Source organism: Suillus fuscotomentosus (assembly GCF_016647785.1).
Source record: "Suillus fuscotomentosus strain FC203 chromosome Unknown F5891scaffold_42, whole genome shotgun sequence".
Lineage (NCBI taxonomy): Eukaryota > Fungi > Basidiomycota > Agaricomycetes > Boletales > Suillaceae > Suillus > Suillus fuscotomentosus.
The window spans coordinates 133,567-160,205 of record NW_024539554.1 but is presented as its reverse complement, the minus strand read 5'-3'; the positions used below and the strand labels follow the sequence as shown (position 1 = coordinate 160,205).

At 47.9% G+C, this 26,639-nt stretch overlaps 7 protein-coding genes across 7 annotated transcripts; 4 read left to right on the top strand and 3 right to left on the bottom strand.

Moving 5' to 3' along the window:
• The first annotated feature begins 34 nt into the window (after nucleotides 1-34).
• On the top strand, nucleotides 35-2,047 carry F5891DRAFT_1045374 (kinase-like domain-containing protein). Its single transcript, XM_041362244.1, has 6 exons — nucleotides 35-914; nucleotides 964-1,137; nucleotides 1,188-1,334; nucleotides 1,389-1,462; nucleotides 1,517-1,657; nucleotides 1,708-2,047. The coding sequence occupies exons 1-6, from the start codon at nucleotides 60-62 to the stop codon at nucleotides 1,754-1,756; spliced, it is 1,440 nt and encodes a 479-aa protein (XP_041223555.1). The 5' UTR covers nucleotides 35-59; the 3' UTR covers nucleotides 1,757-2,047.
• Nucleotides 2,048-5,504: 3,457 nt separating this feature from the next.
• F5891DRAFT_1045341 (uncharacterized protein) lies at nucleotides 5,505-6,219 on the bottom strand. The gene is made up of 3 exons (XM_041362243.1): nucleotides 5,986-6,219; nucleotides 5,851-5,924; nucleotides 5,505-5,805 (listed from the first exon to the last, which is right to left on the bottom strand). Exons 1-3 carry the CDS (start codon nucleotides 6,144-6,146, stop codon nucleotides 5,711-5,713), a joined length of 330 nt encoding a protein of 109 aa, XP_041223554.1. The 5' UTR covers nucleotides 6,147-6,219; the 3' UTR covers nucleotides 5,505-5,710.
• Nucleotides 6,220-8,807: 2,588 nt separating this feature from the next.
• Nucleotides 8,808-10,274, bottom strand: F5891DRAFT_1045327 (uncharacterized protein). The gene is made up of 7 exons (XM_041362242.1): nucleotides 10,069-10,274; nucleotides 9,837-10,014; nucleotides 9,735-9,785; nucleotides 9,493-9,683; nucleotides 9,349-9,438; nucleotides 9,034-9,298; nucleotides 8,808-8,980 (listed from the first exon to the last, which is right to left on the bottom strand). The coding sequence occupies exons 1-7, from the start codon at nucleotides 10,137-10,139 to the stop codon at nucleotides 8,912-8,914; spliced, it is 915 nt and encodes a 304-aa protein (XP_041223553.1). The 5' UTR covers nucleotides 10,140-10,274; the 3' UTR covers nucleotides 8,808-8,911.
• A 4,431-nt stretch (nucleotides 10,275-14,705) lies between these two features.
• On the top strand, nucleotides 14,706-16,361 carry F5891DRAFT_1191286 (uncharacterized protein; the record flags this gene model as incomplete). The annotated part of the gene is made up of 5 exons (XM_041367433.1): nucleotides 14,706-14,803; nucleotides 14,859-14,947; nucleotides 15,719-16,028; nucleotides 16,125-16,137; nucleotides 16,194-16,361. The coding sequence occupies 5 exons, from the start codon at nucleotides 14,706-14,708 to the stop codon at nucleotides 16,359-16,361; spliced, it is 678 nt and encodes a 225-aa protein (XP_041223552.1).
• Nucleotides 16,362-16,664: 303 nt separating this feature from the next.
• Nucleotides 16,665-19,025, bottom strand: F5891DRAFT_497587 (uncharacterized protein). Its single transcript, XM_041372032.1, has 2 exons — nucleotides 18,506-19,025; nucleotides 16,665-18,437 (listed from the first exon to the last, which is right to left on the bottom strand). The coding sequence occupies exons 1-2, from the start codon at nucleotides 18,792-18,794 to the stop codon at nucleotides 16,969-16,971; spliced, it is 1,758 nt and encodes a 585-aa protein (XP_041223551.1). The 5' UTR covers nucleotides 18,795-19,025; the 3' UTR covers nucleotides 16,665-16,968.
• A 3,241-nt stretch (nucleotides 19,026-22,266) lies between these two features.
• Nucleotides 22,267-23,848, top strand: F5891DRAFT_1129666 (glycoside hydrolase family 23 protein; the record flags this gene model as incomplete). The annotated part of the gene is made up of 7 exons (XM_041364424.1): nucleotides 22,267-22,408; nucleotides 22,720-22,941; nucleotides 23,006-23,212; nucleotides 23,266-23,408; nucleotides 23,470-23,583; nucleotides 23,639-23,697; nucleotides 23,752-23,848. 7 exons carry the CDS (start codon nucleotides 22,267-22,269, stop codon nucleotides 23,846-23,848), a joined length of 984 nt encoding a protein of 327 aa, XP_041223550.1.
• A 110-nt stretch (nucleotides 23,849-23,958) lies between these two features.
• Nucleotides 23,959-26,636, top strand: F5891DRAFT_497191 (phosphoprotein phosphatase). The gene is made up of 14 exons (XM_041372031.1): nucleotides 23,959-24,351; nucleotides 24,414-24,548; nucleotides 24,602-24,846; nucleotides 24,894-24,954; nucleotides 25,002-25,247; nucleotides 25,305-25,442; nucleotides 25,493-25,608; nucleotides 25,662-25,686; nucleotides 25,739-25,930; nucleotides 25,979-25,983; nucleotides 26,034-26,084; nucleotides 26,138-26,231; nucleotides 26,286-26,374; nucleotides 26,426-26,636. Exons 1-14 carry the CDS (start codon nucleotides 24,192-24,194, stop codon nucleotides 26,537-26,539), a joined length of 1,671 nt encoding a protein of 556 aa, XP_041223549.1. The 5' UTR covers nucleotides 23,959-24,191; the 3' UTR covers nucleotides 26,540-26,636.
• The last annotated feature ends 3 nt before the right edge of the window (nucleotides 26,637-26,639 follow it).

Genomic DNA, 26,639 nt, shown 5'->3' with positions numbered 1-26,639 from the left:
TGTTCCTCTTGTCTGAGTCACTACGCTTTGTTAGCGCGTCGTATTGTCGTCACTCAGAAATGCATCAGACGCATTCTCGTCCTATCGGACCACGTACCCTTCCCCGGTCACAATCGCCACTACCACCGCTCATCCTAACAGAGACTCGTCCATTGGCAATTCGCAAAATATCTCATGATCAGCCAGCTTTACACCCTTCATCTGCTTCATCATCTCCCCCATTGGGCTCTTCTCCAGGTCCATCGCGTCCTCAGATTCCTGGAGCTCTCAGTTCAGGCCCGAGGCCTAACCAAAGACCTAAGCTTCATCTACCACTCGCACTGGATAGTGGTACCAGCAGTGCAGGTTATTATGAAGGTCCTGCACACATTCCACCTGGATTGGATGGTGAGAACCCAGGCGGCGTAACAGTTCGGCCGTACTTGACTGTGCAAACACCACGTCCTCCCGAGCCTATCGACAGTAGCGATAACAGCATTGCTCAGCTAATTGCTGAATTTGACAAGACCACCATCGAGTCCTACACCTATACACCTACGGAAGAGACATCAACCAATTATGGTTCTAATAAATGGTCGGACAGTGTTTTAGAAGTCCTCTCACGACTTGGCGAAGGTCAGGGTGGAGCTGTCCATAAAGTCAGAGATCGGCGTAACAACTTCATCTTGGCCCGCAAGACAATTACTACTCGCGAGGCGCCTTTAAGACAGCTCGAACGCGAGCTGTCAATCTCTGCGACGTCCAAACACCACAACATAATTCGTTTTCATGGCGCCTATATGTCACCATCGTCTAGTGAAGTCAAAGTTATGATGGAATATTGCGCTGGCCGCAGCTTGGAAGCCGTTGGAAAGCGAATCAAAGAGAAGAATGCGCGGATCAGCGAAAAAGTCGCTGGACGTATAGCCGAAGGGGTAATTATTGAAGCTTCTTTTATTTGAGCCATATTCATTCATTCACCAGGTTCTGCAAGGCCTGAATTATCTTCATTCACTCAAAACCATTCATCGGGACATCAAACCATCCAATATCCTGCTAACTGGTGAAGGTGTCGTTCGTCTTTGTGATTTCGGTGTCTCCGGAGAGCTTGTCCGCTCTATGGCCGGAACCTTCACTGGCACTAGTTTCTACATGGCTGTACGTCCGTTCCTCGATCATACATCCATCACCACTGATGGTCACTATAGCCGGAGCGCATCAGCGGAAAGGAATATAGCATCCGAGCTGATGTGTGGTCCACTGGAATCACCCTTTTGGAACTTGTACAGAATCGATACCCATTTCCCGAAGACCTTACTTCCATTGAACTGATTGTCTATATTACCCAGGGACAGGTAGGTACTTGGAGCCTGTTGTTAAATCTTGCTTACATGAGAATTATTCTCTAGCCACCTCAACTGACCGATGAGGAAGGTGACAACATTGTATGGAGTGATGAGATGAAAGATTTTATTCGAAAGACGTAAGCTCTTGTCCAGTCTCCTGTTGCGTATCGTCGTGTCAACGTTTGCCGCAGTTTGATTATTGACCATCAAACTCGTCCTACACCGGGAGGAATGTTGTCTCATCCTTGGATAACCACCATCATGAAGCGAGAGGTGCCTATGGCTCGCTGGATCAGTCAAGTTTGGGACTGGCCTAAACCATCTAGAGAAACGTAAGATTGTTTGACCTAGGTACCGATGAGTACTGATCCTGATATACAAGCAATTCGAGGCCGCCTTCAAGCCGCGGTGCTGTCGACAGAACACCATAGATTCCTTATTTTCACTCAAAATGTTTCGTTGTCATCCTGATATATCTTGTTTCTTCATCGCATCCCCTTTGTCACTGTGCCTATTTTGTACACACCACTTGCACTGCTCTCTGTACATCTTTCCATCATACGGCTACTATACCATCGCACAGCACAGAAAGGAACGGACGCCGATTACATGCTTGACTGATGTTGTATATCTGTGTTATTAATTCATGTGCACATCATAGCTTGTTTGACGTGCTGCATATTAGCTGGACTATGACTAGTACTCCTGGTTCCCGACTCCCACGTTAATAGGCTAGTGGGGGAAAGCTCGTCGAATCTCGAAGCTCCCAAACCTCGTCTCCTTCGTAAGCACGCCCTTCACTTTGGACACACATGCAAATCGTTGTTTCTGAAAGTAATCATTCCATCTGTCAGCCGAGTGCGCTGGTTGCGAACACTTAGGCTACATGTTTTAGTGCATTAGACCTTCAAGTTCACATTCCTTTGTTCGCAAACCATCAAATGACTAGGTTCCAGGTGGGCAGTGGGCACATCGTCCCTTCACCTAAAATCGACACCAAACCTAACAGATCGGCATTAGCGAGGAGCGGTGCCAGCGACTCGGAGACGGGTCTTTTTCATTAGCAAGATTATGCTATTGAAGCTACGATTCAGATCAGGCTTATATTGAACAATTCCGGTCCTGATAATCTGTTCCGCCTCATCAATCCCCAGAGCTTTCCCTAATCTGTGGACAATCTAATCCATCTTTCGTATCTCTTTCGGGATCGGTTCTGCGAGCGCCATTGTTTCTGCTGGTTTGTTTCAAAGTTTGGACTCATTTGGAACCGTGCCGTTCGGTTTGATGTCTGCCTAAAGGTGCTCATTGACGCGCTCGTCATCTTGATATGTCAGTCTGTCAAGACAGCCAGACAAATGTGACAAGTAATCAGCTTATCGTCAATTCCACTTTTTGTTTGAAGAAGGACGGAATCCTCAGGTATGTGTATCAGTTGCAATCGAGGTCCTTGAGTTAATGTGCGCGGCCGTTGCGTCTTACCAGAATCAACCAACGCTTTGTCCACTGCATTTGACAGGAAGTGCATGCTTTCGTTGATGCATTTATCCTACAGTACAGTCGGTAAAAGAGGCGAGAGGAGAGGAAGCCATGTACCATGACCCTGGGGGATAACCAAGCTGCTATCGGGTCTACGACAACCTTTCAGTCAAAACCCGGTCATTACCTCGTTGAGACGATCTGCAGGCAATCCTACCAGAAGTGGACGGGAGAAAGATGATGATCAGATGGTCAGCAGGGCACATTCGAATCACAGGCAAAGAGAGTAGCGCGAGGAGAGTCTTCAGCGACACACATGACCTACCAAGATCACTCCTAACGAAGGGGCGCGCTTTCGCAATACTTCCCATCAGAAATCTGCACTCAAACAACTCTTCAACAACGTTATCAAGAACGAAGCGCGAGAACTGACGCGTACATTCCCCTGTTATTCAAAGTTCCGAAGCGTAGAACCCTCTACTCCATCAAAACCCTTCGCTAGTATCATCAACGAACTGACCCGTCGACACAACTCCGAGTCACACACGTCCCAACTCAAAACCGGTCTTTTGAACAAGCACCTTCACGCACATGTGCATGCACTCTCAAGGATTCACTCAGCGACCGAAAGTGCACCAAGAAACTGCCCACCTTCATAGCTCAAAGCAAGCGTTTTGAAACCATCTTCGGCAACGTAACCCCACCCGCAGACCGCAGAGAGGAAAACTGATAATTCAGGGGACACAAGATTCGATCCCTCAAAGCGAACATCACGCTCGTCTTGAAGGTGAAGAAGGAGGTGAGCTGGAATGCAGACCCAAATATACCAGTCAGATTATAGTCGCGTTTTCCTCGATCAAGAATCTATACAGGCCATCCCTGACGCACTATAAAGTAATGAGGTTGTGTGGAGGTGGAGTGTTGGTCAAGATCTCTTCCTGCGATATAATGGGCCGAGGCACTTGCTCTTTCTCCTCATCTTGTGGTATCTATAATACCTCTCCAGGAATCGTACAGGGCTCACGGAAGGGGCGTTCCGTCTGTTTGTCGAGCACTGCCACGTAGGCCCCTTTTCATACTATTTGCAGCCATCTGCTGAATCTTCCCCAACTTCAGGCCTCAGGGATTGCATGACTTCCTTCTGTGACAAGGTTCTCAAGGCTTCTACACTAAACTCGAGTTTCATTTCGAGCGCAGACCCGAATGACGCTCACATCGACAATGTGAGTGAATCCGCTTTCACGTAGATGACACATAAACATTTGAAAACAGTTTCTCGACGAAGAGAATTATCAATGACATATTGTGCTTGCAAAGCCTCCATCAGCTCTCGGATGCCACTTTCCCAATATTAAGCCATCCCGATGGTCTACATGACCTATTGCAGAGCCTATGATGTCCGTGTCCTGCGAAACTCTACGCGTGGTTCCCCGATGGAACATCGCAGAAAAACACTTTATATCAAACGTCCGCAGTCATCTCGTCGCTGGTAGAGACTGTTGTGCTGCCAGTGAAGTATGCGATTCTCTTTGACAAGCGACGAGTATATCATCAACTGATTCCCCAGACTTGGAGGCAGTCGGGAGCATATTGCAATGGTCGCTAGACCACAGCAGTTACGATATGCATGTTTTGGAATTTTAATTTGGAGGACGCTGTTGTGCACTCGTGTGAGTAGTGAAAAAAAATGTGCACGCTTGACTACAAGGAAATAGTTGTTTTTCGGGCGGAAGCCTGACAGGGGCAATCTGGTCTCGATGGCGGCCCCGACCTGTGCAAAAGTGAGCCAAGGTGAGCTGCGATTCCCACATAAGTAAGAGTGACTATGAAGCAGCGAAGTGAACATCGAATTCCATCGTAGTAGCCGCAAAGCGACGCATCGAGGCGAGGCTAGATGAGGGAGCAGTTTGCAACAGAAGTCGTAGGAAAGCGTCCGAGCATGAGCGCGGGCATTTCTGTCAACACAGGCATCCGCGTCAATGCAGGCATCCATGTCGGTGCGGACATCTGCATCAGTGCGGGCATCCGCGTCCTATGAAAGTGCGGGAATTCACGTGCACACGACAAGCAGGTGTTGACAAGGACGGTACTCTCGCTCGTCACTGGTAGAAGGCGTTATGGCCTCCACTCATCAGGTTCTCTGGTGAGAAACCCAACGAGGGTTCACGACAGTGACTTCCTATACGAGCACGAGTAGAGCCAAGAGAGCAGTGGTCTCTACTCGTGGCCGGCTTCCCCGCCGGACCTGTTTCATTGCATGCAGATGCACACAAGGATCTGAGCCATCAGAGCTCACCGGAGTTTATGGCACAAAAGAAAATCCTAAAGGTGGCAGACCGCAGACATGGCGCCAGATCTTGCTGGGGTGTACCCTGGATGCTGTGTGGTAGCAGGAGAAGAGAAGCCACATGCTGCACAGCCGCTGCACGCAAACCTCATTCTAACCCTGCACTCCGAGTACCCCGCTCCGAGTTAGAATTCCAAGCAATGGTGAAGAAGACTAAGACAATATATCGACCCAGGGATGCTGGGAATAAGTCTGGAGTCTACTGATGGGCGGTGGTAAGAAGTCTCCGATTGACAGACTGAACAGAAGGGATAATTCCTTCTGTACTAGGATCTGTTTTCATATACGGGGCCGATACTTACTATGGCTCAACATTCTGATCCGTCATTTTCTTTGCCCGCGTGGAGCACCACGATGGTTGAGAGTTCCGCAGGCCAACTTTGTCTCATTCAAAGAAGTTGATACATCAACAATGCAAGCAACGTTGTACCAATTCGACGGAGCACTAGATATGCAAGTCTTTGCAATGTACCTGAAGAGTTGGTGACCACAAGGTGACCATCAGAGAAGCCTTTCCCAAGTCACTCTGACAACTTCTCAGTGCTCTATTCCACATGTTATCTTAGTAATTAAAATGCAAAATTGCCGTCTTACCGAGTCCTGACTGACCGAGACCGTGCCTTCTTAGAAAAGCCCGAGCTCTGCATTCATGTTGGGCTGTCGAATAAGTGGGTTCAGAACATCATACCGAAGCATACTTACCTACGGTCGGAACCTCAAAGTCCAAGCCCTTGTCTATGACCTCTTGCAGGAGTTCAGGGCTCAATACGAAATCCCTAAGGAACGAGGAGACCAATCAGAGGGGCTGGTTTACGACAACATTGAGACAGAATGAACCTGAAGCCGGAAATTTCCATCTCAGTGTTGTTGTCGCCCTCGCCGTCTGCTGCTGACGCCGCTGCCTCGTTGACAGTAACAGCTAGAGCTGTGCCATTAGGGATGACATCGTGCTTATCCTGATGAAGTTCAATAAGTTCCTCGTTATCGTGGGAACTCATGGTCGTGTAGAAAGAGAGTAGCTGAGGGTACCGGTCAAGTCGTCGGAGACTAGTTAAACTGGTCCGACTGATTCATCCTAATTTGGACACTTAGACTTTGAAACATCACACTGTGGCCCTTTTGTTGACCACATCGCCATAAGTACTAAGTGGTTGGTTTGAGAACCATGGCACAAGCGCTCAAGTTTTATTGTATCCTTCACAGCCAGCATACAGGTTTATAGACTCCTTCGACATTAGCACGCCGAACCCTTCGGAAAACCTTATTAGTAAAGATGCACCTCTCAGCTCGTGCGACGCAGCCTCATGCTCAGCTTGACTGTACTGCGCCTGCTGGACCCATACAAAGCCTCGAATGACCATCAGACTAGAACGCACGCATCCAGATACACCAACCAGTCACACGACAGCAAGGAGGAGGGCACAATAATCTTCCACCATAATAATGTGCCACTCCGTGTGGGCGGGTCAGAAGAACATAACATTCTGTAGGTACGCAGTAACGCCAGCCACTTGGCTATGTAACCTATGTTGGAATTTTCTGATATTAGTAGCCGAAGTCGATGCATCTGATGAGCTAGCTGCGAAAGGCATCATATTGATATCGATATGTCCATCTTGCTCGCCCGATTTGCTTTTCACGACAAGTGCACCCCAAAACGCGTTGTTGAAGCACTTATAGTCAGGAACGTGGCGTTACAGTGTAAAGCGGGTAAATTTCCAGAATTGGGCACGTTGCCCGACGCGCGCTCGCATGCATTTTCAGACTGGCGCAGATTGCGCCTTTTTTTCACCCCGATCAGGCATGGGCAAGCTAAATTCTGTAGAACATTCGCCACCCATTGCTTTATCGTGAAACTTTCTTGTGGGCCCGGATCAGATATAATAGCGGCTTTGATTTCCATTTTCAACTTCCTCGAGTTCAGGGAGCACCCTGATCATTTTGCAATTTACCACATAGATTTTCAGGGTCGTTATGCTTCGAATACGGTCGAATACGGTTGCAGGTACAGCGGGCAACTTGTAAAGCACCCTAGCCACGATGTGATAGAAAACACGCTACTTGAAACACTGTTAAAGACGTCAATATGACACACGATTTGCTCACTTAATATGACCATAAACCCTGAAGAATGAATATCAAGTTCACGAACCTCAGGGCTGTACTCACCACCCATCAGGTGTTCTGACGCGACTCACAAGCCAGCGTGCATAATTTCGTCATCATATTACAGCCATCTGACCAGCAATGTGGTTCGCAGGGAGACAGCTGGACAGTGCGAATAAACGCACCAACGTTCAGGTATTCCCCTGTAGCAAGAATTTTGTGGCTTGATGTGACTAAACAAGCTCAAGCACGTTCAGTTTTCAGGGCTATCATGATACGTCAGTTCGCTCCAAGCAAACCTTGATCTAATCGCTTCCAGAGCGATACCAAAATTCATTATAGCATCCTTTTGATAATTCATGCACTCACCTGAAGGACATATTCATCTGAAAGTAAGTTGCAGCATGCCCTTCACTTACGCGAGCTTTATGCTAGCTCGATAAATCGATGGTACCCACAGTGGGTCCTGCAATCATTTGTTATCAAAGGTCGACCATACATTTACCATACCTGTATGTTTGTCTATCCTTGTGACAGAGACCGTCGATTGTTTCCAGTGGCTCTTGCACATTCCCGTGATAGGTCGTAGCAGAACTGCACCGGCGCCAATCGGTCGGAAACTCTTCTAAAACGCCGCGATGCAGGTTCGGAATTAGTTACACGAGGACGTTCCCATGTATTTGAAAAGTACTGGATACGCACTATTGCCTCTGGGCCCGCTGTAGAATACGAGAGAGAATACGAGTTCCCTCCAACGTTCTGGTAAATGAGGTAATTCATCCCGCGCAAAGATTTAGTGCTCTCATGAACTTGTGGGATCCACGTACTAGGTAGGGCGCGAGAAATGAACGAGAGATTAGCTGTGCAAAAGGTAAATTACAATGGCCCTCAAACGTGGGCGACGACCGAGAACATAGTACTCGGGCTGTAAACACGCGAGATACCCCAATCGATACATGTTCGGAGGATGTAAGGATCCGTGATTTATCGAGTTTGCGCCTGGAATCTCCACGACGCTGTGCAGATTATTGGAGTGGCATATTACCACTCAATCTGAGGAAGCATGCAAGATGGTCATTTCTCTACTGCTGGCTATGCAGGCTGCGGAAGGGTTGAATCCTGGCCTGCCGCGGGGCTTACCTGTAACATAATAATACACTGCTAAAAACTGCAGCAGCAGGTGTTGCGTTCAGTTCCGACCATTGAACCTGACAGAATCAGTCCTTTGACAAAGGCGCGTCGAGGGTTCTTAGCGAAATGTGTATATATACTCGGCTTTGGCCCTCGGAAAGCGAGATAATGACATAAGACGATCGAACGATTTAGTGATTTTAACGGTGCATCACTCACGTCTATCAACGACACAGCTTGGAGACTGCCAATCAAGTTCTGGCCACTGCACCGGGGTTATGCAGGTTTCTATCAGCTTCGAATTCATGGAAATGAGCGCGCTAATTTAGGCAAGTCCTCGACTCCTCGCCGCATCACACCAAGAACACCGAACAGCGCATCACTCAAGATCAGATCCTGGAGGCCGATCCAGACCAAGCAAAATTTGGAAGCGACAACTGGATTCTTAGAGGGGATGGCCAAAATGATGCTCAAATATTAAATGTCATGACGGATCTTTAAGAAAAATCAAAGAGAAACATGAATCTTATGGGTATCTAGGGTGATGATCATTAGACGAATGTGCCACTAAATGCCTCTCCTGGGGGTGTGGGAACTGAACGAGATAACATTCAGTACAAGAATGGCAACAACCCAAGGAATACGTACAAAAGGATCCATGGGGTTTACACTCTGCATCATTTGAGGCTGGCTCCAGTGCTGAGGGGGTGGTTGGTGGTTCATAGATCGCATATTAACATGGTGTTGAGATTGAGGAGGGGGAACGTGTCGTGAGGGAGCTGGTGAATGTAAATGAGTAGCTGGAGTAGCGTAAGCAGAGTCGTATCGGTGAGGAGGGTATGGCTGCATCTCGGATATCATTGATAAAACATTGGAATTCTGATTTGGATGCACGGGGTAACCTTGTGGAGCTCTGCATATTTGTTAGAACAGAGCGAAATTAAAAAGAACTTCAGGACTCACATCTGACGTCGCGCAGCATCGGGCTCTGGCCCGAGCCTGAGATGAGGGTCTTCCTCGTATTTCACTTGAGGTACTGGAGCAAAAAGATCACTGAAACACGGGTTTTTGGTCAGTAAATATACGTATAATGGAAGATGCACATGCCTGTGTCGACGGGACATTGGAGGTTGGTTGTAATCGCTAGATACACGAGCTTTTGCAGGCGTGCTGTCCCGAGTAGGAGGTGTTGAAGTTTCCGACAGTCCTGATGAATCGGCAGTGGATGGGCGGCCGTCGACACTATCTTTCCGAGATGTTGATTTCTTGCGGGTGGGAACGCCTTCTGGCCATGTGCACTGGACAAGCGTTGAGTTAATTTTTTTTGAATGATACATGACGATGCGCACGTCTCGCTGCCCATGAGTGCATCGCATGCAGTTAGGTTTTGCCTCGTCACACTGAATTGGAGGATGAATAACGTGTTTGAGTTGAAGTATGGAGTGGCATACCTTTATTTTTTTGACTCGACATGTCATACAACCAGTCTTGCTTCTTGTATACTTGGGACGCTTCCTTTGTTGTGGCTCTTGGCGTTGCTGGGGCGCTATGAGATGAGCATGCCCAGGAGAGTGAGCGGAAGGTGGATAATAGGGTGCTGGGGGAAGGTAAGCGTTAGGGGCGGAAGAGCTGTAGAAAAGATGTTCAATGAGAATGATAGCAAACATAAGGACATTGACTGACTATGCCATGCTTTCTGCCATACGATGAATAGGAAGTATGGGAGGTAGATTTTCGTGAGGAAGATCCTTCATCGTTTTATACTAAATCTTGTTAGAAGTAAGAAGCAGAGAAGGTTAGAAGGGTGGAAAATGGACGGGGACACCATTGTCACGGACCCGGGAAATCGGTCTAAATCACTAAAATTCTGATCTAAGGGTCGTGGATGCGTCGTAAGTGCATTTTAAGACTTGCCATAACAAATTTCGTATAGGGAAGGTGGGGATTTTTTTAATCAATTTCCACACATCATTGGCGCATCATGTTTCTTTGCGTGTTGGGAAAAATCTGAAAAAAAACGAGGAGCAGCACGAGCGATCTCCTAGATGAAAGGGTTGTTTCATTGAAAGAATATTAATGTCTTTCAGGCGAAAGAAAAGAATTCAATTCAGGCCCTAAACCTTAGAGGTACCGGTCATTTTTACACCAAAATTTGACGATCCAATTTCCTTAATTGTATTTTCACTTCTGATGCGCTACTCTAATTTAGGTAATTCGTCGGCCATCAACATTCCGGACTGTCCTGACATGTGGTCGATCCTTTCGAGTGACACATCGCGTGGTGATGGGGTCTATGCCATTCGTATTCACTCACTCTTTACTCACTTCATTTCTTTACACTCACACTCTAGTCTCCGTACAACTTCCCCCCACTATACCGTAATGAGGAATTCCTACATGTGAATGACAACCCGTCCAACTGCTTTCTATGACCTATAACTGTATGTAAGATTCCACACCTTATACTGTAAACGTCTGCCAGGTCCCCGTAAGTCGACGTTTTTGACCCTTCACGTACATGTGTTGTCTATTCTAGCATTTCCCGTCTAGTTTCTAATCTCCACCGCTCCCGCGGCTTTGAACCATGTCTCCGATGATCACTGCAGAACACCGAGCGCTCCCTCTCCCGTTTGTTTTCTTGCACAATGTTAAGCAGGCAAGGTGCCAAACTGCGCACTGTGACACTTATCTTGACACTTTCTTACGGCCCGTAAAGGGCAGCCTGTGGCTCTATTACTCAATAAAACCAAACGCTCAGAAAACGTGACGGCGTATCCGATCGCTACCTATAACACGTTTCAACAACACATGGCATGATTGACCGTCATCCATAGAACGGTAGTTAATACATGTGCTTCAGGATGTCATATATCACCTGGATGCATACGATACTCGATCAATGAACCAAACGCCGCTCAATTCCGGACTCACTGAAAACCAATGGAAAACCATGTATGATTGCATGATCTTCTAGGCTGATAATAATAATAATAAAGGCGCTGGAGCCTACGACTATCCAATTAAAAAACTTGGCATCAGCATCAAAACGAGGCTGAATACCGATTTGGTCTCAAAATAAGGTACCGAGAAACTGAAGTCGAAGGTGCTGTTACTGCGCCTCCAAGTCTCCGCACCAGTCATGACGTGGAATGACAGTTGCCAAAGAACAGCACTGAGTGGCCAGGTCGCTAAAGATTCTCAGGCAAGGTACAGTCTTGCACTCTCCCTTCTCATAGATATACAGATCACGTACAATTGACAGCCATTTCTATGCTCCTATTGCCCACACTGTCACTTAGAGTCCGCTCAAAAAGACTCGGCGTTCCGCAGAGATTCTGTCTCCCAGGCTCTCAACTTTGATCGATTAGAATATCGAGTATTATTAGCCACCTGATCAACGATAAAGACTCACGTCGAACATCAAGTTTGAGATCCCGGCGGTGACAACAGGCGTGGGGGAGCGAGCTAACGAAAGAAGGTCGCGCCCATCGAAGCGGTTTGATGGCCTTTGGGTATACACACATGACAATCATTCGAACGTTTTCGTGATAAAGATACAATTGGCCCGTGTCCACGAGAACCCACAACAATGCCTGTGCAAACAACCAGCACAGTCTCTTTGATGGGTCCTGGATGAGCTGGGAATGTGATCCACTATTTACATAAGCGTCGGACGTCGACGCTCGGAGTGTGGAAGAGTTCTGAAAGGATCAAATGTACACAGTTTCTGTCACACGATATGAGATGACAGTAGTGACTGCGGATCATTCTTTACCTGAGGGCTTTTCCGCACGCTCTCCGTAGCAATGATGCGTGCAACCGTTACCATTGGCGCTGAGTCTGGGAGAGCTGGCAACGTCTTTCACACCAGCACTGATATCTATCTGCAACTCCGCGGTCACGTCAGCGTCGTTGAGTGTGAAAGATGGGTCCTGGCGATCTGACAGGAACAGTCCCCTTCTTGATTTGCCAAGACGTTGCATGCCGACGGCGAGGAAGTTTGAGCAATTTGTCGTTACTGAATTCTACGGTTGAGTAGCGCCATTTGACTGACGACGTTGAATGTAGAGTACTAATTGTAAAATTTTGACAGGGGGTAAAGAGGTCGCGGATAAGGTGGGACATTTTGAAGTGTCAAGTTCATTGCTTGGCACACTGATCCAAAAGCGGATTGCACCATCAGGACGGCGGTGACCGGATGACTACCTGATACAACTTGGGCTCGACAGTAACATTTGTTGAATGTGGTCACTTTTAACGCAATATCTTCTTCGCGTTCGCGGAAAGCTTCAAAGTGAATATGAGTTAACCTTGCCTCACATCCGCTTCTTCTGTATAACATCATCATTTGAGTTTGCATGGGGACGAAGATTCGTACCTTGAAGTCTAAGTACCGTCATAGTATTACATACCTTTAACTCAACTATGTATAAGCGCTGAAGGAAAGGAGACATGGCGATCCCATGTTCGCCACAATGGTTTGTTGCAAAGTGGCGGTGGTCGGTCTTGGTCCTGGTCCTGGCGGAGTTCAAAACTTTACTGGAGCCTTAATTTGTCTTTCACGGTGCAGTACTGAGTACTACTTTTTCGACTCGCCGAGCTTCAGTCTCCAGAACTCAATTTTCAAACTTTGTTACTTATAAGCGAACAAGATGTCGTGTGATGGGCCTTTAATAGCGTTTGATATCTCTTTATCTTATCTCGTACTAATACTCACTCACGCATCATAATATCCAGTTCAAAAACTCTCAGGTAGATCCTCGTTATCTTTGTATGCCTACCGTCATACACTTGGCACTCACTACCATCTCACCAGAACGTGATAAATGCATCAGGAATCTACAGCATGTCTTGACGTCTGGTGGGAGTACCTTAAACATCCGCTTCAAACTCACACCGTCGCTTCCTAGTATTTGATTTTCCTCAGAACTGTTAGTATCACTTGCAAGGTCTTTTCCCAAAAGCGCCATACCGCTCAAGCCCGGGCTGACTCCTCGTGCATGAATAACTCATTGGCGTCCCTGCCAGTCTTGACATCAGGTTGCAGAACTAGAAGTTCAACCCTTGGTCCTTTACGTCGACTCATAACGAAGTTATTTTATCTCAGCGATTCTTGAGGCTACTGCCGCGAGACTTGTCATACGGCACGTACCGATTTTGGAAACTTGTAACCAGACTTATCAGAAGCCTACACTCATGTTTTGCAGGGCCACGACCGTCAACGGCATATGTGTTGTCCTACGTCGAATACTTCTCTGAATGGAAATGGGACCCTCCGAAAAAACGGCATTCATGTCAGTCGCCGCACGGTCTCAATTCACCAAGAAAGATCTCCGTCGGCAGCGCAGTATTCCCAGAGAACAGCATGGGGTCCTGGTTCGATGCTCTCATTCGAGCCTTTGACTCGCTTCCTTCACCCACCAATTGCTTCCACTGCCAACCGCACTTGTTTCAGTCAGGAACTTCCCTCATTTCCTGTAGAAGAACAGCCCTTTTGTTTAGCGATATCCCTCTACTTTGCGGCAGATTCGTTCGACCGAGAGGGTACTCCTTCTCAAGTTTAAAGATATCGAGGATACTCAACCGAGGACTTCAACGTGTGCTTCGCACTATCTGGTGGGAGAACAAATAATATGAATATGTGTATGTGCTTCACCATGCCACTGCTTTCTAACTATTAGAACAAACTAGCCGTTTGCCCGAGTCATTCAGACGAACTTACATACGAGATTGTGACGTCTGATTTAGCGGCTGGCTAGCGCCCATACAGGCGCCAAGTATGGGTTTCTGTTACGTCGCGGTCATCCCAAGAAGCTGGTCAAATAAAAGAAATTGTCGTATAGGGTTTTTTCAGTTCCCTGCATCCATGTCACAATTCGTCTAAGGAAAGAAGCTGTCGCGAGTACTCGTCGCACGGGCGGCTTTTGTCGCTAAGATTCAAGCTCACACTCACTCCATACGACTCACACCCTCCCCTTCATTTGTATTACCACATAGAGAAGACACGATCGACGGTGCTCAACTCAAATGCTATCGCCTTCCGTAAGGTGAGGTTGCTATGGACTACGCTGCATACGTATGGCAAGAGACAGTCTACTGGCGATGAGTCTAGCGATATTTGACTTTACACGGACGTGCCTTCCGAGTTCACTCTCAGTCACGCGTTGGGACTGCTATATCATTATGATAGGCGAAGGTATTCCAGAAAATGTGATTATTTGTGTCGCTCTCTAATGTAGTCACAAGGTGCCTTGTTAAACCCAATATTTGCCTCAATCTTTATTGTAAAACTGAACAGGACTGTCGAGTTCTCAGTGAAAATGGCTATTTTCGAGTTCTCTCCAATTATGAAACAACACGATCTTGACAGTGAGACTCTGAAGTTAGCATCAAACTCAAAAGCATCTACTGGGCAATGGTACGTCGTTTTCACAGGAGAGCGCGTGAGATTCGAATCATTGACAATCTTGTAGGGGAAGGTTCGAATCACTTATCGGAGGATGGTCCCCCGTTCCTAGAAGAGTGATTATCCCCGCAATATTGGAGATCTGTTGGATACATGGTATAATTTTAGGAACTCCGAGTCTTCTCAGTTAGATTTCTTCAACATCCTGAGGAGCTGAAATCCTCCACACAATAAGCTGTGGGAGGTAACCAGATAACTTTGCAGGGGAGGGGGGGGGGTACTCCGCGGGTGCGACATGGCCTAGCAGAGTTGCGCCAGTATGTTGCCTTGTGGCGCACTGCAATGAATCTGATAAGACTTGAATAGATATCGAGGTCACATGCGATAAAACACAGCATGCAGCCAATACCTTTGACAGTTCGTGGCACTAAACTTCTTCTGTCAAGCGACTATCTTTCGGCTGGCCTCCACGATGAGTGCGGGGAAAACTTCAACTTTCTCGCGATAACAGTTATTTGAAGTACAGAATGATGCAATGAAACCTTGAAATGTTGACTAGAACGCTCTTGGGAGCAATCCCCGTCTTTCACCCGACAATCCTGATATTTTTAAGACACGACGAACAGACCATTGTACCTAATATCCCCGAACAATCCAACGTTCGTCAGAACTGCCCACACTACTAGATCCAAGCGCCCCTTTGGCATAACATCGCATCGGCATCTTGATTAATGCGGCGAGCCCGGCCGAACATGTACCCCACCTCCGCCTCGTGGGAATCCTGCGCCCCATCACCAACTCGGTTCGAGTCCAAGCGAATGCCCCCTTTTCCGTTCCATCGACCGTTTCCTGTGATCATTCATGGGTATTTCAACCGAATATTCTCTCAATATTAACTATTGAATGATCTTTCCATATATTTTTCAGCTTCAGAAGAACAAATCGTTCTAGACGACGCGCACGTCCCTGGCGAGGACGCAAAAGATGCATTCGATGAAAAAGTAGCCGAATCGATCAAAGAGTCGATCAAGAAGTCACGGCGCTCTTGGAAAATTCACCATGAGTCTTCAATGTGGGCCAGAGCAGCGGGTCTGAGCGACGATGAACTCACGAGCTTCTCTCGAGATGATCTCGTACAAATCCGAAACGGACAGGCGAGCTACGGACACGTTATCTTTGGGAAGTTGAGGCTTCCTGCTGTTAATGATAAGCTCGGCGAGGGATATGTTCACGTCAGGTGCGGGTTCTTCCATTCGAATTTCTACTGCGAGGTCTTGGGGTTTTTTTTCTTTACGGTGTTGTAAATATTGACTTATGGGTTGCTGTGGCCCAGGATCCACCACGAGGTGAGCATTTCATTCCGTCCGCGCTGATTCATTACGCCTCTCATGTTAATCGTCAGGGAGTTTCCGGATGGAAACTACATGCTATCCATCACCTCACAGCATCCTTTGACGAGGACGGTCATCCTCATTCTTGGCGTGCCATTCATCCTGATAGCTATCCCTTGGAGTTCTTTGAGTACCACTCCGAGCTTCACGAGGCCCCACAACGTTCCTCTCATCGGTGAATTTCGGAGATATCAGGGAAAGAAAGAAGGGTGTGATGGTTATTTTGTACGATATGTCGTTGTGACGTCCGCGGAGCGTGTTTTGTACTAATCTCTCCCTGCAATAGTTACGTGTGATTGATTTGATTGCTCGTCGCCCTCAGAGGGCGTTCACCCGCGAGTAAGGTTGTCCCTGCTGTCTTATCGCCGGATGGGTAAAGTAGCTACTATAGACGGTCTCCGTCACATTAATATCTGCCTGGTACATGAAGCAAGATGACGAGACATATCCAACCTAAGGTTAATGACTCTAGAAGGCTCAGTCTAATGAAAAAAAAATTGGACTGGTCCCGCAGCCTCTACTCGCGCCTGTTGATGCTCAAAGCAAGTCTATAGGGTATGATTATATACTAGTACACAAGAAGACAGGAGGACCCAAAGTGTTCATGGTGAAGCAGATGCCGCTGCACTCCCAAAACAACAAGACATAAGCACATACTCGGACAGGCAACAAATAAACTATATGTACAGAAGGAAGATGAACAAGACAGAAAAATAGAGACGCATAGGCATAATTGATCAAACTAGTTAGCACAGCAAACACGTGGGTGTCCATGGGCGATAGTAGTCAAAAAGCATATACCGATGGCCAGGATTCGGTGTGCGATACTGAAAGACCCGCGGCAAAATATGGCTGATCCTCATGGTGATTCCGACACACATCGTTCGGCATCGAGTACATGAACGGAATCGGTACCGGCTGCAACATCTTGTCGTTCTGCGCACTCGAAAAGGCGGCGAACTGACAGGATGGCGGCGGCGGCGTTGACATGTCCATGAAACTTGACATCTGAATAGTGCGATCCCCAAGCGATGACTCTGTGGGCGTAGGCGAGTAGCTGAGACCAGGCGTCGGTGGACTGATCTCGGAGTCGTTCGGACTGTTATCCATTCCCAGACTCGATTCGATTGACATCCACCGCGAAGTCTCAACGGCAGACGAAATCGTCGCCGAACATGAGTCCTCGCGATAGGTGTGTGCGGGTAGCGTGGCGTGCCGCCTGAGACCCACACGAGGCCTTGTCACCAGAGGTGAGCCCACTGATATCGGTGATGATACAACGGGGCTAGTCTCCATAACCGATTGCGTTCTCGGACTGCTCCTAAGCAAAATGTTGCTTTCACTTTTGCACTTTGTGAGCGCGCGTCCAGTAGCAACTGGCGCTGTAGGCAGCTTGCCAACCCAGAGGCGCCACTCAAGCGCCTCACCCAGAGCACGTTCGCAACGGCCAATCTCCCGTGGCGGAAGGCCCGAAAGTTTAGCCCATGCACGATTCGAGTAACAACGATCTTGCATGAATTTCGATGCAAGAATGAGTGACGCGAGGAAAGTGCGGCGAGGACACAGAAGCGGCGAGGGAAGTGGAGGAAGCGGCGTTAAACAGCCACTACTCTGCTTAGGCTTGTGGGAAGACACCTTCTCTGCGTCGAATACCGGCTCTGCAAATACAGAATCGGCCTCAAGTGTAACAGGATTGATGCGAATAGTATCTAGCAAGCCATTGCGTGCCGATGTTTCCGAAGAAGAAGTAGGACCATCAAGGCCAGCGCCAAATGCGCTGACCTCACTTTTGACGATCCGTTCAACCGATTCCTTTTCGCAAGTGGACCCAGGGTAACCCTTCTCCTGCGAGACCAGCTCTGGGACCTTGGCGCGGATAGCTTCCAAGTAACAAAGGGCTGTCTGTAGAACGGTGCCTGACGTGCGAGAACGACGAAGAACCTCATGAACAAACCCTTTCATGGGGGCAATGTCACAACGCGGTGCCTGATCTCTCGAATCGGGCGTCAGGAGTGTCTCTGGGGATTGAATGGAGTACGGATTTGGGATACATGGAGCGGGCGTGGGAGAAGACTGTGTCGTTGGAGATATGGGAGAGGGCAGCTGAGTATTACGCCCGTGGAGTGGAATACTGGGGACGGATACAAGAACGGAGTCGGTAGAAGCGGTAGCCACGGTCGGACGAGATGATGTCAAAAAGACAAAAGGTATATCCTGAGGGTTCCATATTTCGCATATTGATCCTACAGCTTGATCTAGTGGCGGATACAGATCCCGAATTTGAGATTAGAGGCCAAAAGTGGCTAGTGAGGTTTGAACTTACCGACTAAACCAGTGACATATTTCGATTTCTGGGAGTCGCGGAGCTGATATTCTCGGGGGTGAAATTGAGGATTTCGCTGTCGTTCTTGTTCATAGACTGATGCTGATAGAGGTGAAGGTGTGATGGATGATACAGATGAGGCGGGAGTGACGAGATATGAAGGAGATTGGCGTGAGGAAACTGATGAAAGGGTGGCATAGTAGGGTTGCCAGCGAACCCGAGTGTGCGAATGTGATGTTGTTGTTGGTGGCCCCCGATGGGCCAGAGAGTGAGCAGCGGCACGAGCCATAGAGATGAGCAGATTGAGAAAAATAAGGCGTGGAGAGACGAGAGTAAATATTAAGACGAGATAGACGAGCTTGAGCGGATTATCTAGAAAGACTTGACGGCAGCATTAATGGAGTTTACTTTGGTTACTTTGGAGCTGAACGTAAATTTGGAGGCTGGCTTGTAGACGGGTGCGGAGATTGTGTTAAAGAAACGGGGAATTACTGGGGAGCACATCGTGACTCCTTTGAGGAGGACTATCTAAAGTCTAAGACTTTAGACTATCCTAATAGTTATATAGCCTTGTCGAAAAGGCTATAATAACACAGAAATATGCTGAGTGGGGAGGATCTGGAAGCAAGGAGAGCAGATAAAGCCTAGCTAAAGGACTTGTAGGGCAGGCGGTACCTTCAGGTTCTCTGGCAGGCAGGGCGTTATATAAACTGAAGGAGTCACTGGGTGCTTGAGGACCCTGATCACCTATAATCCGGGGTCCGACTTGACCTGACTCATACTAACTATACCCACAGTGACCCACATATCAAATTGACTTGCTGTTCTCCCAACCTGTGGCTTTGCAATAGGTCCTAGAACTTCAGAAGGTCACCGAGAACTTTTGCCTAGCTGTGTGCACATCACTGACTTCCCTGTACTATCTGTACTATTCCCACGGTCCCACCTTCGGGAATCGGGATTGGTTCCCGCGCACCGATGGCAGTGTTCCTTTCTGCTACTGCGCACAGGCGGTACATAGCTCCTTGGGCGTAAGTGAAATTCATGCGCTGCCTTGTAAGATTTATTGTTCTTCCTCTGTCTGCCTTGTCCTCCCACCCCACTCGTTTTGTTATGCCACGTCAAAGAATTCACACTCAACTGATGCATCACAGGGTTATCCTTAATAAGGGTGAAACACCTATTCGTCTCCTCTATCGGATCTCCAGTAGCTAGCCTGCAGTCCCCTATGTGTCTTTTTGTCCATTCTTAATTCTAATTTCTGACCTAGTGACTCTCCTTGACTCTGAGACCACGCAATTATCACGCCTGCCAGCCTGATGGCCTGTGACATCCGATCGGGGATATTCTCCGAGGAGCCCGTCCGAGTCACTTCCCCTCAAATCATCCTTCCGTGAATGTCTATTTGCCGTCCGGAAGTCTGAGCAGATCTCGACGTAATCCTTCATCCGTCCGCCATGTGTTTTTTGACTCAACTAACGTATCATGAGCGTTTAAATTGGTACATACATGACCTAGTAGTACTAGCAGTGTGGTTTGCACGTGGAGGGGGCGTGCCAACAATTATAAACCTTGATTATTTTCCGACCATATCGTAGTCGACCTCTCGTCCGGAACCCGCGACCATCGCGGTGCTGTGCTGGGGCTTCAAGTACTATGTGGTCTCAGTTGACTTGGATAGCTGTATGTATACGTGATCATTACGACCTTAGACAATTCCTATCGTTGCGCATCCCTCGCAATTGATCAAACAGGTACCACATATCCTATTAATGTGTAAAACGTGACCTCAGAGGCAACTCGTTGACGCCTCACGACATCATCATATTCACACCCTCACCAACGAAGAGCGCAGCTTCCCATCTTCACGGAAAAAAACATCCATAATGGCCGGCGTGAACGTCGGACTAACGGCTTGCGTCGATATTCACAATTTCAAACGTGTGGCAGGTCCTTGTGGCTCCATAGAATTACACTACTGCCGGGGCAGGGATCGAGACCGAAATTTTTTTGCCTCCTTGAACTGGATGATCCGGAATTCGGAGCTTGCACGGAAGGCTCGTTGTTTACCCAACGAATTCGAATCTGAAAAAATTGATGTTCCAGGGCCTGGTTCTTCTTGACGTTGACCTACTATTCCTATCGAATTGTAATACGTATGTAGGATACTCGTACGACAAACTTCCTGGCGCCATATCTTGATTTTCAAACGTTGGCGCTCGGCAACTGCCATTCAGCAAAAGTACTCCGTGCACTCTCGGCGCTGACCATTTAAATACCCCTCAGCTACGGTGTTGCGTTGGAATTTGCGCCAAGTCTCTGCGTCCGAGGTTAAAAGTTGCCTGGAATGGTAGCTGACCTGTCAGGAACTTTCCGAGGTCCCAAGCAGCGGAGCGGAGCGCATGGAGCATTTGCACCACCTGTGTCAAAAGCGGGTAAAAGTGTGGTGCGCTCGAGCATTGTGACTCACACTTCAAACATCCGAACAGAAAATGACCCAACTCGGGAGCCGTTCGGGCTCAGGGCGCTGTGGAATAACTTGAACTGTCCTGCCATAGATGGTCATCACCTGTGCCAAACCTATGCAGGTACCCGGTACCGCGTGAGCCCGCATGAAAGACAGTCCATGGTGCCAGGAACTCTCAGCCTGAGAGTTATAATCGAGGTACACGGACATGGATGTACGGATCCGTTCAAAGTTGTAATCTCTCAGGCACATTAGGAGAAGAAGATTGCAAAAACGGCGACAGAAAACTGTTTTGTGCAGCATGCAGATAGGAAATAAGGTGTATGCGCCTAGGCCCCAGGACGAGTCAGACTGGCTCGGATCCGATGCGTGTGAGGGACAAATAGAGTGGCAGTGACTTAGTGGTACGTAGAAGGCTTACCATATATAGGCACCCGAACAAACAACTGCGACGGGTCGAATTTGTTGGAACAGGTGAGAACGTGGCGCAAGAAAACGCTCAACTCGTATCATACGTACTATGCCGAAAACCGTATCTAAGAAGCATTCACTTGAGAGAGCGATTCGCCGTGATGTAGTATCGTGACAACTAGCAAAATCCCTCGTCTTTGGTGACCGTTTGGTAAATCACAATCGAATAACCGCTACACGCGACCACCCTTGGTAACCTGACGGTCCGGAGACCTGACCTACACAACAAAAACAAAGTAACAAAGTCATAGGTGTCTACATACTCGCCAGTGAAACGGCACCATGTTCCGGCTCGGCAGCTTCGACTTGTCTTGCATGGACCCCTTGCCGCTTCCATTGCATAATTTAACATAATGGATGGTCTAATTTACATCTAGGCAGAGCGCATTGTCATCATATCCGAGTCAATGTTGTCTTAGAGCCACTTTCAAGTCTCCCGAGATAGTGTGGGCTTGAGACCTGTGGTACCGGTCTCAGACTTGAAGCTTGAAATGTGAGTTCTTGTTGGAACCGGGAGGATTCATGTCAGGCTGACACGGATACAGCTGTAGCGGGGTGGATGCAGACATTGTAGAGCCGTCAATTTTCACTCCGGACGACGATGACGATGACGGCCACCCCCGCTCACATGTGGACCTACGCTTGAAGCACGCTAACATTTTGCTTGAATGCTACGTGACCCAAAGGTCCCAACAACGCAGTCGCTATTTTGCCTTGAAGTTGGTCCAACTGTTCTTTATCTTTGTTCATCTTTTGAGCTCTACCTCCTCTCTCTGCTTATCGTCCGACCAGTCCGCTCGTTTGTCAATATCTTCTGGTTACGATGAAGCTTATCGTGTCGTTTCTTGCTTTGTTCACCACTGTCGCCGTTCAAGTCGTCGTCCAAGCCGGCCACAGCTTTGAAAAGCTTCCTGCGCAGCGGGCTGCGCCGGGGAGACATGCCGCTATTTCCGCTCGAAACAAGGGTGGCGATGGCGTACCCAAACTGCTGCGGAGGAATTGTAAAGGGAGACCGGTCAGTCGTGTTTCAAATTCGGATGATAGCCGCGAAGAAGCTTATCGTGGTTTCTATGCTCTTGTGTAACTGTGCACTGGTGACTGTAGGTTAGCTCGGGAAGTCCTGCACCATCACCTTCTGCATCGTTTGCAGGTTCACCCTTAGCTTCGGCTTCTGAATTAACTATAGTGTTAACCAGCACATCGACCCTGACTGTGCCTGCATCATCGTCACCAGCTTCAGCATTAACTCCAACATCAACTACGGCTCTGCCTGCAGCATCGTCACCAGCTTCAGCTTCGAGCACAGCATCAACTACATCAACCAAGGCTCTGCCTTCCGCGTCGTCACTAACATCAGCACCGACACCTCCTGCAACTTCATCAGCTCGTCAGCCCTCGACATCAGGCAATGGACCCAGCAACAACTCTGGAGGTAGACCAATTAATGGACTCGTCAACGTCATCTCCTCCAAAGGTTGTGGATCTAGTGGTGCAACCGGTACGACTTTCCTGTATTGTAAGCGAAGGGAGTATACTTGCTGATGCACATGCATCTTTACCAGAGAAAATCACTGCATTGAGCGGCCCTAATGGTCATATCAATTTCCTGACCTGTGGCATCAACGGGACCGGATGGAACCCACCATTGATTAACATTAAGGGTATCGTCACTGTTGACCTGTCGGCGGTCGCGCACCAAAAAGATTCGGCATTCGCAAACTGCCAGGACTTTGTCGCAACATTCGAGCAATATGGTAGCCAGTATGGAAGTCGGTGCCATTTTCCAACTATTGCTACATTTCCATTTGACGTTCCGTGACAGTTCCTGCTATTCTCCTTGCGTCTTTTGCCATGCAGGAGAGTTCATGTATACCGAGCACCGTTGGTGGAGCTGGTGAGCAAGGTTTGATGCAGCTCACCGGCGACAAATGCGTTGGTGCTCCCAATGGTGATTGCATGGACGTTGTAAGCCATGCCGTTATCGTGTCAGACATGTCATGTTGATCACGTCCATATTTCTCCCCAGGATTTCAATATTGGTGCTGGCGCTATGTTCTTCTCGCAACTGCTTGACGAAAATGATGGCGACCTTCTCTCCTCAATTGGTCATTATAACGGCTGGTTCCGGGGAATGACTTATGTATTTATTTTGTTGCCATACTTGAGAAATACCGGTGCTGACTGTATGCGTATAGGCGAATGCAACTGCTGCTGCCCATGGTGGTAGCTGCAGGGAGCAAAACAATCTCGACTAGTAAGCCTTTATTAATCTCCGTGTTGTGTGATTTAATTTTATATATCAAAATAGCTTGCACCAGTTCTTGAACGGTTGGTGCCAGAACATCAACGCATATGAGCACAACCCTCCTCTTGGCGAGTATTTCAACTTGAATGTCTGTAACTAAGCAACGTTCCATGGGGACTATTTTTGTTTTCTCTGGAACATTATCATGGACACCATTTATTAACATCAAACAAGAGTTTAAATCTTATACCACTTATTACCGCATACACCCATACCCGCTTTATCGTGGCGTTGTCACCGCTTCCCCGTGATCTCCCTTATTTTTTCTGGTTAATGCGAAGCTTTTTATTCGCGAATCTCTAGCCAAAGCTCAAGATAGTTAATGTAAAGCCACCGATGCGAATTTCCTTTCTCAGAAAATTTCAGGTCGGGGTGATTAATGAACTGGCCAGTACTTGCAGATCGCGACGTACACTTCTTAGCTAGTGAGCGTCTTTCATAACATGGATGATTCATCGTCAACATCGTCTTCTGCGCCTGCATCGACCGTGCCATCTTCTCTTCCCTCCCCAGAAATTCAAACTTTGAGTCTAGGAGATGTAACCGACGAGGATCGGGCGAAGGCCGCTAAGATCAAGACAGAGGCAAATCAAGCGTTCGCAAGTGCGTGTTGAATTGGCGTTGCATTCGTGATAATGTTCAAGTCGTCGCGATCTGCTCAACAGGTCATAATTTCGTGGAGGCCGTTAGACTCTACACCCAAGCCATAGAACTGAACCCGTTAGATGCGACGTATTGGTGCAATCGCGCTGCAGCTCGAACAAAACTAGAGGAATACGGGTTCGCGCTCTTGGATGCTTGTAAGTCGCTGGATATGTCAGTCTAGGTGTTTTAGCATCTCACGCGGCTGTAGCAAAAGCCATCGAAGTCGATCCCAAGTATGCTAAGGCCTTTTATCGGTATGTGATAGGTTGCGGGTGCAAACAACCGAAGTTAAGCGCTCGTATCAGTCGCGCGACGTGCTATCTACAGATTGTGAAACCTCAACTAGCGGTGGCGGACTTCAAGAGAGTTGTCGCGCTAGAGCCTAGAAATACAGTCGTCCAGTCACAGCTCACAGCTACTCAAAAGCTCGTGCGCAGAATAGAATTTGAGAAGGTGTGTTTGACGCTTCATGTTAATCTTGCGGCTGATCTTGCGGGTAGGCGATTGAGGTAGAAGGGGAGAAAGATCCAGTAGAAAGATGTCACGAAATCATTGCGGAAGGTCAGCTGTCCGATTCTCCATGAATCATGTGTTTTCATTATTTTCAGGCGGCTGTGAGGTTGAAAAAGCCTATGCTGGTCCACAATTGAGTACTGGGGATGACGGGAAATATGTGATGACGGAGGAGTTTATCAAAGGAATGATCGAGTGGTTCAAGGCAGGCAAAAATCTTCCAAGGCGATACGCGTGGGAGGTTATTCTTGGAGCATACTCGCATTTTGTGAAAGAGGAAAGTCTGGTCGACTTGGAACTACAAGAAGGCGTGACATGCGACGTCATTGGGGATGTTCACGGTCAGTCTAAGCGCTGTAGCGCTTGATATAGAGTTGTGCTTACTGTGTCGATTCTAGGCCAATTCTACGACTTATTGAACCTATACTCGTTGACGGGTACTCCCACCGAGAATCATTGTCTTCTTATGAATGGCGATCTTGTTGATCGGGGATCGTGGTCCGTTGAGGTCATTCTTACCGCTTTTGCGTACAAATGTGAGTGTTTGGACTATACGAAGGACCTTGATACTGAAATTATGTGCAAGGGTTGTACCCCACACGCATGTTCATCAATAGAGGTAATCACGAAGCAAAAGACATGAACCGAACGTATGGTTTTGAAGGCGAAGCAAAGCATAAACACGGAGAGCAAACATATAAAGTCCATTCCCTCGGGTCTCCTTCTGTTCAAAGCACTCACAGCTTCTTCAACAGTTGTTCGCTCACGTTTTCACCACTTGTGAGTATTTATGGATCTGCTAAGTTCAGTCGATTGATCGCTAGCTCTTCAGTACCATTAGCAACACTTGTGAGCGCCACCAAAGCACCCACCAAAACAAGCACTACGACGATACTATCACCAAAAGGGCTCAAGAGATACTTTGTCGTGCATGGCGGGCTATTCAGTAAAGATGGTGTTACCCTAGATGAAGTTCGCAAAATTCCTCGAATTGGACGGCAGCCAGGTCAAGACGGTTTAATGTGTGCGTACCCTCCCACCCTTCCAACTGTCATTACTGACACGCTCTCAGCTGATGTGTGCATTTATGCTGTACTCATGCTTACAGGCACTTATTTCCATTTCAGCTTCTCTGGACTGACCCTCAAACACTTCCTGGTCGCGGCCCGAGCAAACGTGTATGTGTCGGTTAGCTGCCCAATCATCGTGAGGCTCAAAACTTCCCTTCCAGGGTGTCGGCATTGCTTTCGGTCCTGACATCACGAAGAAGTGGTGTTCATTGAATGGCATTACTTGTATCATTCGCAGCCACGAAGTTCGCCAGGGTAAGTGTTCTTCGTCACTTTACTAAGGAACCTGACTCCAATTTGGGTTGGCAGATGGGTACGCCGTAGAACATGATGGCCTCTGCACAACCGTATTTTCAGCCCCAAATTATGTGGACCAAGTGGGTAATAAGGGAGCGTTTGTATGTCCATACACTGTTCATCCAAGGCTTCAAATACTCACATCTTGCTAGATACGAATAGATGCAGAAGGAGAGCAAAAGTACTTCCAATTCGAAGCGACACCTCATCCGCCAATGAAGCCGATGGCATATGCGCAAGGAGGTCTGGCGAGCTTGATGATGTAGATTTTCGTGGCGAATCTTACAGGGATTTATGGACATGGATTAGAGTCACGATGTAATGGGTGCGGGCGCGTGGGAATCTTGTTACTTGTAGTTACCAGTC

Coding starts and splice junctions, on each gene's coding strand:
- F5891DRAFT_1045374 (XM_041362244.1), top strand. CDS start 60: ATGCATCAGACGCATTCTCGTCCTATCGGACCACGTACCCTTCCCCGG. Junction 1,138..1,187: donor GCACTAGTTTCTACATGGCT/GTACGTCCGTTC, acceptor TGGTCACTATAG/CCGGAGCGCATCAGCGGAAA. Junction 1,658..1,707: donor CCTAAACCATCTAGAGAAAC/GTAAGATTGTTT, acceptor CTGATATACAAG/CAATTCGAGGCCGCCTTCAA.
- F5891DRAFT_1045341 (XM_041362243.1), bottom strand. CDS start 6,146: ATGAGTTCCCACGATAACGAGGAACTTATTGAACTTCATCAGGATAAG. Junction 5,925..5,985: donor ATGGAAATTTCCGGCTTCAG/GTTCATTCTGTC, acceptor CTCGTTCCTTAG/GGATTTCGTATTGAGCCCTG. Junction 5,806..5,850: donor CTTTGAGGTTCCGACCGTAG/GTAAGTATGCTT, acceptor CTTATTCGACAG/CCCAACATGAATGCAGAGCT.
- F5891DRAFT_1045327 (XM_041362242.1), bottom strand. CDS start 10,139: ATGAAGGATCTTCCTCACGAAAATCTACCTCCCATACTTCCTATTCAT. Junction 10,015..10,068: donor ATGGCAGAAAGCATGGCATA/GTCAGTCAATGT, acceptor TCTTTTCTACAG/CTCTTCCGCCCCTAACGCTT. Junction 9,439..9,492: donor CCAATGTCCCGTCGACACAG/GCATGTGCATCT, acceptor CCCGTGTTTCAG/TGATCTTTTTGCTCCAGTAC.
- F5891DRAFT_497587 (XM_041372032.1), bottom strand. CDS start 18,794: ATGGCTCGTGCCGCTGCTCACTCTCTGGCCCATCGGGGGCCACCAACA. Junction 18,438..18,505: donor ATATGTCACTGGTTTAGTCG/GTAAGTTCAAAC, acceptor ATCCGCCACTAG/ATCAAGCTGTAGGATCAATA.
- F5891DRAFT_497191 (XM_041372031.1), top strand. CDS start 24,192: ATGGATGATTCATCGTCAACATCGTCTTCTGCGCCTGCATCGACCGTG. Junction 24,549..24,601: donor GTTCGCGCTCTTGGATGCTT/GTAAGTCGCTGG, acceptor ACGCGGCTGTAG/CAAAAGCCATCGAAGTCGAT. Junction 25,609..25,661: donor ACGGAGAGCAAACATATAAA/GTCCATTCCCTC, acceptor CTTCTTCAACAG/TTGTTCGCTCACGTTTTCAC.